General features: G+C 74.0%; 1 protein-coding gene across 1 annotated transcript; it reads left to right on the top strand.

Moving 5' to 3' along the window:
* Window positions 1–413: 413 nt before the first annotated feature.
* On the top strand, window positions 414–8,446 carry LOC309416566 (phosphofurin acidic cluster sorting protein 1-like; the record flags this gene model as incomplete). Its single annotated transcript, XM_082016106.1, has 11 exons — window positions 414–517; window positions 889–1,033; window positions 2,853–3,105; window positions 3,316–3,418; window positions 5,553–5,595; window positions 6,004–6,046; window positions 6,220–6,343; window positions 7,022–7,102; window positions 7,194–7,237; window positions 7,626–7,739; window positions 7,952–8,446. Coding segments are annotated over 11 exons (1,167 nt in total), but the record flags the coding sequence as incomplete, so codon positions are not given.
* Between the last annotated feature and the right edge of the window lie 976 nt (window positions 8,447–9,422).

Genomic DNA, 9,422 nt, shown 5'->3' with positions numbered 1-9,422 from the left:
GTGGGGGGGTGGGGGGCTCTGACAGGTGTCCCCCCACCCCACACTGGATTGGGGGGGTCAGTGGGTGATGGGGGGGGCTGTGGTTGCTGTGGGGTGGGGGGCTGCGGGGCGGGGGGGTGACGGCCGCCCCCCAGTGGGTGGGGGGGGGGCGGGGGGGTGACGGCCGCCCCCCAGTGGGTGGGGGGGGCCGGGGGGGTGACGGCCGCCCCCCAGTGGGGGGGGGGGGGCGGGGGGGTGACGGCCGCCCCCCGGTGGGCGGGGGGGGGGCGGGGGGGTGACGGCCGCCCCCCGGTGGGCGGGGGGGGGGGGCGGGGGGGGTGACGGCCGCCCCCCAGTGGGCGGGGGGGGGCGGGGGGGTGACGGCCGCCCCCCAGTGGGTGGGGGGGGGCGGGGGGGTGACGGCCGCCCCCCAGTGGGTGGGGGAGCTGCTGCAGGCGCAGGGGCAGGCGCTGGTGGGCGCCGCGGGGGGGGAGCTGCCGGCCGTGCTCTCCGCCGTCCTCACCCGCATCCAGCGCTTGTGAGTCCCCCCGCGCCCCCCCGTGTCCCCTCGCCCCCCCCTCCGTGTCCCCTCGTGGCCCCCCCACCCCCTCGCAGCACCCACGGTGGCCCCCCCACGAGTGCCCCCAGCACCCACGTCCACCCAAGGGTGCTCCCCTCCCCCGCCCAGGATGCTTACACCACCCGTGGGCCCCCCCCCCCCCCCCCGGGTGCTCTCCCCCGCCCCCGGGTGCTCCCCCCCCCGCCTCTCCTGGCATGCTCCCCCCCCGCCCACCCAAGGGTCCTCCTGCCCCACCCCTGGGGGCACCCGCAACCCCTCTGCCACCCCCCCCCCCCGGGTGCCCTCAGGGGGGGTCTGTCCCCCCCTCACCCCCCCCGTGTCCCCCCCAGCTGCAACTGCTCGGCGCTGCCCCCCCGCGCCGTGAAGCTGGTGGCCGTGGGTGCCGCCGGGTACCACAGCACCCTCCTGCGCTGCTTCGTGCGGCACCTGGGCGCCAAGAGCCCCGAGTGGCTGGGCTACCTGCGCTTCCTGCTCGTGCCCCTCGGTACGGCACCCGCGGGGCACCCACAGCACCCACGGGGCACCCGCGGGGCACCCACAGCACCCACGGGGCACCCACAGTACCCACGGGGCACCCACGGGGCACCCACAGTACCCACGGGGCACCCACAGCACCCACAGGGCAGGAGGGGCTGGGCTACCTGCGCTTCCTGCTCGTGCCCCTCGGTACGGCACCCGCGGGGCACCCACAGCACCCACGGGGCACCCACAGTACCCACGGGGCACCCACAGCACCCACAGGGCAGGAGGGGCTGGGCTACCTGTGCTTCCTGCTCGTGCCCCTTGGTACGGTACCCGCGGGGCACCCACAGCACCCATGGGGCACCCACGGCACCCACGGGGTGCCCATAGCACCCATAGAACACCCACGGCACCCACAGGGCAGGAGGGGCTGGGCTACCTGCGCTTCCTGCTCGTGCCCCTTGGTACGGCACCCGCGGGGCACCCACAGCACCCATAGGACACCCACATCTCCCTGGGGCACCTGCAGGGCACCCATGGCATCCGCGGGGCACCCGTGGGGCACCCACAGCACCCATGGGGCACCCACGGGGCAGGCGGGGCTGGGCTACCTGTGCTTCCTGCTCGTGCCCCTCGGTAGGGCACCTGCGGGGCACCCACAGCACCCATAGGACACCCACAGCACCCACGGGGCGCCCATAGCACCCATAGAGCACCCATGGCACCCACAGGGCAGGAGGGGCTGGGCTACCTGCACTTCCTCCTCATGCCCCTCGGTACGGCAGCCACAGCACCTGCGGGACACCCACGGGGCACCCACAGCACCCATGGTGCACCTGCAGGGCACCCACAGCACCCACGGGGCACCCATGGCACCCACGGGGCACCCACAATATCTGCAGGGCACCTATAGCACACATAGGACACCCATAGCACCTGCAGTACCCTCGGGACACCCACGGGGCACCCACAGCACCCGTGGGGCACCCATGGGACGCCCAGAGCACCCAGAGGACACCCACGGGGCACCTTTAATACCCACAGCACCCACAGGGCACCCACGGGACAGCAGGGAGCAGGGTTGGGCATGGGGGTCCCCAGGGGCTGGGCTACCTCCCCTTCCTCCTCGTGCCCCTCGGTACAGCACCCACGGGGCACCCCCGGCACCCCGGGGGCACCCACAGCAGCCATAGGGCACCCGTGGGGCACCCACAGCAGCCGCGGGACACCCACAGCAGCCATAGGGCACCCACGGCAGCCATAGGGCACCCGCGGGGCACCCACAGCACCCACGGCGCACCCACAGCAGCCATAGGGCACCCGCGGGGCACCCACAGCAGCCATAGGGCACCCACGGGGCACCCACAGCACCCGTGGGGCACCCACAGCAGCCATAGCGCATCCACGGGGCACCCACAGGGCACCCGCGGGGCACCCACAGCACCCATGGCGCACCCACAGCGGCCATAGGGCACCCGCGGGGCACCCACAGCAGCCATAGGGCACCCACGGGGCACCCACAGCACCCGTGGGGCACCCACAGCAGCCATAGGGCACCCACGGGGCACCCACAGCACCCGTGGGGCACCCACAGCAGCCATAGCGCATCCACGGGGCACCCACAGCACCCGTGGGGCACCCACAGCAGCCATAGGGCACCCACGGGGCACCCACAGCACCCGTGGGGCACCCACAGCAGCCATAGCGCATCCACGGGGCACCCACAGGGCACCCGTGGGGCACCCACAGCAGCCATAGGGCACCCACGGGGCACCCACAGGGCGCCCGTGGGGCACCCACAGCAGCCGCGGGGCACCCACAGCAGCCATAGGGCACCTGCGGGGCACCCACAGGGCACCCGCGGGGCACCCACAGCACCCGCGGGGCGTTACTGGGGGGGTCAGGCTGGCGGCTGGCAGGGGTGGGTGCCGTGCCCAGCGGCGGGGGTCCCCGTCACCCGCTGCCGCCCGCAGGCACCCACCCGGTGGCGCAGTACCTGGGCTCGGTGGACGGGCGCTACGGGGCCGCCTTCCTCGACCCCCCGTGGCGGGAGCTCTTCGGGCGCAGCGAGCCGCCCCCCACCGGTAAGTGGGCGCGCAGCACCCGTGGGTGCCTCCGGGCGCGCGGGGCGGGGCTCGGGATGGTGGCACCCGTCGCCTTGGCGTGACCCCCCCAAGGTGGGGGGATGCCCTGTTGTGGGAGGGGGCCCTGCGGGGGGCCACGCCCGTGGGAGCACCCCAGGGTGGGTGTCCTGGGGGGGCGCCCATGGGTGCTGCCTCGCCGGGTGCCCACAGAGCCCTTCAACGTGGTGGGACGGATCCTGGCGTACGTGGCGGGTGCTGGGGCCACCCACCCGCTGCCGGTGGCCGAGGCCATGCTCACCTGCAAGCACAAGTTGTGAGTGGGGACGGGGCGTGGGGCGACACGGGGACGGGGACACGGGGACGGGGCGTGGGGCGACACGGGGACGGGGACAGGGGGACAGGGTGTGGGGCGACACGGGGACAGGGACACGGGGACAGGGTGTGGGGTGACACGGGGACGGGGACACGGGGACGGGGTGTGGGGCGACATGGGACACGAGGACACAGGGACGGGGCGTGGGGCGACATGGAACACGGGGACACAGGGACAGGGACACGGGGATGGGGTGTGGGGTGACATGGGACACGGGGACACAGGGACAGGGACACGGGGACGGGGTGTGGGGCGACACGGGGACGGGGTGTGGGGCGACACGGGGACGGGGACACGGGGATGGGGTGTGGGGTGACATGGGACACGAGGACACGGGGACGGGGCGTGGGGCGACATGGAACACGGGGACACAGGGACAGGGACACGGGGACGGGGTGTGGGGTGACATGGGACATGGGGACACGGGGACGGGGACACGGGGACGGGGCGTGGGGTGACATGGGACACGGGGACACAGGGACGGGGACATGGGGATGGGGCGTGGGGTGACATGGGGCCATGGGGACACCGGGACGGGGACACGGGGATGGGGTGTGGGGTGACATGGGACATGGGGACACGGGGATGGGGTGTGGGGTGACATGGGACACGGGGACACGGGGACAGGGACACGGGGACGGGGTGTGGGGCGACACGGGGACGGGGTGTGGGGCGACACGGGGACGGGGACAGGGTGTGGGGCGACACGGGGACAGGGACACGGGGATGGGGTGTGGGGTGACATGGGACACGAGGACACGGGGACGGGGCGTGGGGTGACATGGAACACGGGGACACAGGGATGGGGACACGGGGATGGGGTGTGGGGTGACATGGGACATGGGGACACGGGGATGGGGTGTGGGGTGACATGGAACACGGGGACACAGGGACAGGGACACGGGGATGGGGTGTGGGGTGACATGGGACATGGGGACACGGGGATGGGGTGTGGGGTGACATGGGACACGGGGACACAGGGACAGGGACACGGGGACGGGGTGTGGGGTGACATGGGACATGGGGACACGGGGACGGGGTGTGGGGTGACATGGGACACGGGGACACGGGGACGGGGCGTGGGGTGACATGGGACACGGGGACACGGGGACGGGGCGTGGGGCGACATGGAACACGGGGACACAGGGACGGGGACACGGGGACGGGGCGTGGGGTGACATGGGACATGGGGACACGGGGACGGGGTGTGGGTGACATGGGACACGGGGACACGGGGACAGGGACACGGGGATGGGGTGTGGGGTGACATGGGACACGAGGACACGGGGACGGGGCGTGGGGCGACATGGAACACGGGGACACAGGGACGGGGACACGGGGACGGGGCGTGGGGTGACATGGGACATGGGGACACGGGGACGGGGTGTGGGTGACATGGGACACGGGGACACGGGGACAGGGACACGGGGATGGGGTGTGGGGTGACATGGGACACGAGGACACGGGGACGGGGCGTGGGGCGACATGGAACACGGGGACACAGGGACAGGGACACGGGGACGGGGTGTGGGGTGACATGGGACATGGGGACACGGGGACGGGGTGTGGGGTGACATGGGACATGGGGACACGGGGACGGGGCGTGGGGCGACATGGAACACGGGGACATGGGGACGGGGACACAGGGATGGGGCATGGGGTGACATGGGACATGGGGACACGGGGACGGGGTGTGGGTGACATGGGACACGGGGACATGGGGACAGGGACACAGGGACGGGGTGTGGGGTGACATGGGACATGGGGACACGGGGACGGGGTGTGGGTGACATGGGACACGGGGACAGGGACACAGGACGGGGTGTGGGGTGACATGGGGCTATGGGGACGGCGACACGGAACATGGGACACAGGGACGGGGCGTGGGGTGGCACAGGGACACGGGACATGGGGACGGCGACATGGGACACAGGGACAGGGCGTGGGGTGGCACAGGGACACGGGACATGGGGACGGCGACACGGGACACAGGGACGGGGCGTGGGGACACGCGGGTGCTGGCGTGGGGCGGTGGCACGTGGGGACACCCCTGATGTCCCCTCGCTGTCCCCAGCCCGGACGAGGACTCGTACCAGAAGTTTGTGCCCTTCGTGGGGGTGAGCCTGGCGCGGGTGACACCGGGTGGCTCCAGGGGTGGGGACGCTGTCCCCGGGGCCGGGGTGGCACCAGTGACGCGAGGTGACGCTGGGTGGGGGGACCCGCTCCCCGGGCCGTGGGTGGCGTGGGGTGACGCCAGGGCTGGGGTGAGGCGCTGGGTGACGCGGGGTGGCACCGGGGGGTGGCGCCGGGTGCGGGGACCCAGCCCCCGGGTCACGGGTGGCACCGGCTGGCGAGGTGGCACTGGGTGACCTGGTCTCCGGGTTGGGGTGACACGGGGTGACGTTGGCCACGGGGACGCCAGGGGTGGCACTGGGTGGGGGCACCCCGTCCCCAGGTCAGGGGTGGCCCTGGGACGGGGGGTCCCCGGGGGTCGCGGGGGTCCCTGAGGCTGCGCCTGCCCGCAGGTGGTGAAGGTGGGGCTGGTGGAGGACCCCCCCGCGGCTCCGGGTAGGTGGGTGCCCCCGGGGCACCCTGGGGTGCTGTCACCCCCTCTCCCCCCACATCCCCACTGGGCTCCTCTGTCCCCCACGTCCCCACCCGTGGGGGCACCCCGGGGTCCCGTCCCCGGCGGAGGGGGCACCCTGGGGTCCTGCCCCCCCACCCCTGTGTGTCCCCCGCAGGTGACGGGGACGAGGTGCCCACCCTCAGCCTGGCGGTCCCCTCCCCCTCCCCCCCGGGGGGGCCCCGCGAGGCCACAGCCACCCCCCCCGCGTCGCCCTCCATGGCCGCCGCCAGCACCCCGGGGTGAGCGCCGCCCGCCTGGTCCCCGGGGGGGGGCACCCACACCCCTGGGTCTTGGGTGGGGGGGCACCCACAGCCCTGGGTATTGGGGGGGGCACCCACACCCCTGGGTATTGGGGGGGGCACCCACACCCCTGGGTCTTGGGTGGGGGGGCACCCACACCCCTGGGTATTGGGGGGGGGCACCCACACCCCTGGGTCTTGGGTGGGGGGGCACCCACAGCCCTGGGTCCCTGGTGGGGGGCACCCACACCCCTGGGTATTGGGGGGGGGCACCCACACCCCTGGGTCTTGGGTGGGGGGGCACCCACACCCCTGGGTATTGGGGGGGCACCCACACCCCTGGGTCTTGGGTGGGGGGCACCCACACCCCTGGGTATTGCGGGGGGGGGCACCCACAGCCCTGGGTCCCTGGTGGGGGGCACCCACACCCCTGGGTATTGCGGGGGGGGCACCACAGCCCTGGGTCCCTGGTGGGGGGCACCCACACCCCTGGGTATTGCGGGGGGGGCACCCACACCCCTGGGTATTGAGATGGGGGCACCCACCCGCCTGATTTCCTGAGTGGGGGACACCCTGGGTCTCGGAGGGGGGGCACCCACCCGCCGGGGTTCCTGGGTGGTCTGTGGGGTGCAGCCCCCGGGTGCCTGGGTGCCCCCCCCAGCCCAGGTCTCCCCGCAGCTCCTTGGGGGACGCGCTGGGGCTGCAGGTGGATTACTGGGGGGCACCCATGGGTGCCGAGCGGCGGCGCGAGGGCGAGCGGCGCGAGGGGGGGGCCAAGACCAGCCCTGCGCGGGACCTTCCGCTCCCTCCACGTCTCCCGCCTGCCCGGCCCCGGGGACCCCCCCGGCAGCACCCTGGCCATGACCCTCGTCACCCGCGAGAAGAACAAGAAGGGTGAGGGGGGCACCTTGGGTGGGGGCACTGGGGGGGGTGCTGGCGGGGGGGTGTCCATGTGAGGTGGTGGGTGGGCACCCTAGGGTGGGCATCGGGGGGGGCCTGAGCACCCAAAAGTGGGTGGTGGGGGTATTTGGCACACAGGGGTGGGTGTCGGTGGGGGCTTGGGCACCCAGAGGTGGGCACCGATGGGTGCAAGGGTGGGCGAGCACCCAGGGGAGGGCAGAAGGGTGGGTGTCAGGGGTGGTCTCCACGGGTGGGCATCGCTGTGGGGTGGGGGCACCCCGGGCCACCTCCGTCCCTTGTGGAGGAGCCGGCGCCTGGCGCTGTGGGTGCCTCCCCACCCATGGGTGCCCCCCCACCCATGGGTGCCGTCGTGCGCCGGCAGTGCCCACCCTGTTCCTGAGCAAGCGCCCGCGGGAGCCCGACTCCAAGAGCCTGGTGGTGGAGGGCATCACCCGCCTGATCTGCTCCCCCCGGCAGCCCCCCGCCCTGCTCACCGGTGGGTGCGGGCACCCAAGGGTGGGAGGGGGTCACCCGAGGGGGGGGGCGCCCAAGGCGGGGGTCTCACCTGCACCCGCAGCTGTTCCTGGGTGGGGGCACCCGAGGGTGCTCATCCCCTGGCTGCCAAGTGCTGGGGGGGGGGGGGGGTGTGTGTGTGTGTGTCGGGTGGGCGCTGGGTGCCGGGGGTCCCATGGGTGCTGCCTCCCGCAGTGACGGTGGACGGCACCCAGTGGGACGACATCAAGTTCTTCCAGCTGGCGGCGCAGTGGCCGTCGCACGTCAAGCACTTCCCCGTCGGCCTCTTCGGCGCCAAAGCCCCCTGAGCCCCCACCCATGGGTGCCCCCCACCCCAGCGCGGGGCTGGGGGGGGGGAGGGTGTCACCCTGCTGGGCCACCCACTGCTTCTGCGGCATTACCCTGCCACCTGCCCCACGTGCACCCATAGGTGCTGGGACCCTGCCGAGCGCCACTGCCACTCGCCCCTGGGCACCCATAGGTGTCAGAGGCCCTCCTAGTGCCAACGCTATCCACTCCAAGAGCACCCATGGGTGCTGCCCTCCAAGTGCTACCGCCACCCGCCCCATGAGCACCCAAGGGTGCTGGGACCTACCCCGGGCACCCAGGGGTGTCAGGGACCCTCTTGGTGCCAATGCTATCCACTCCAAGAGCACCCATGGGTGCTGCCCTCCCAAGTGCTACCGCCACCCGCCCCATGAGCACCCAAGGGTGCTGGGACCTACCCCGGGCACCCATGGGTGTCAGGGACCCTCTTGGTGCCAATGCTATCCACTCCAAGAGCACCCATGGGTGCTGCCCCGCCAAGTGCCACTGCCACCCTCCCTTATGAGCACCCACGGGTGCTGGGACCCCCAAAGCATCGTTGCCACCTGCTCTGCAAGCACCCGTGGGTGCTGGGTTGCCCTCTCAGTGCTGCTGCCACCCACCCCATGAGCACCCGTGGGTGCTGCAACCCCTGGGTACCCCCTGCCCCCCGCACGTGCACACCCGCCCCGCCCGTCCTCGTGCCAAAAGGGGGAGGGGGGAGGGGACCCAGCACCCTGCCCACCCCCAGCTTGGGCCCGGCACCCGGTGCCCCTCCCCCACCCTTGTGCACGTGGGGGGAGGGGTCACTCGTGGGTGCCAAATAAACGACTGTGGGAGCGTGGAGCCGCGTGGTGAGAGCGCCCCTCCCCCACCCTGGGCGCCGGGGTCCCCCCGCGCACACGCGCGTGGCGGGGGGGGGGGGGGGGGGGGGCGGGTCACCCTGCGCGGGCGTCGCACGCGTGGCACGTGCCTCGCCCCCCCCCCCCCCGTTTGCACGTGCCTCGCGCGCGCGCGCCGCGCCCCGGCAGGGGCTTTCCCGCGCGCGTCGCGTGCGCTTGACGCCGCCGCGCGCGGGCGTTACGCGCGCGCCGCCGCCCCCGCGCGCGCCCCCAGCCCGCCGCGCGCCTGTTGCGCGCTCACACGAGGCCACGGGCACGCGCCTCGCACACGCAGCCCGCGCGCCTCGCGCCCCTCGGCCCCGCCCCCCCCCCCCCTCCCTTCAGCCTTCTTGCACCCACTCGCGCCCCCCGCCCCCCGCACGCCCCTCCCTCGGACCCCCCCCCCCCCTTCCCGCGCGCGCCCTCCTCCCTCCCGGCCCCGCCCCGCCCCGCCCCCACCCGAGCAGCCCGCTCGGGCC

This window comes from Phaethon aethereus, assembly GCF_964289735.1.
Source record: "Phaethon aethereus genome assembly, contig: HAP1_SCAFFOLD_782, whole genome shotgun sequence".
Taxonomy (NCBI): domain Eukaryota; kingdom Metazoa; phylum Chordata; class Aves; order Phaethontiformes; family Phaethontidae; genus Phaethon; species Phaethon aethereus.
Note: the sequence above shows the minus strand (reverse complement) of the source record. Positions and strands in the feature narration are given on the sequence as shown.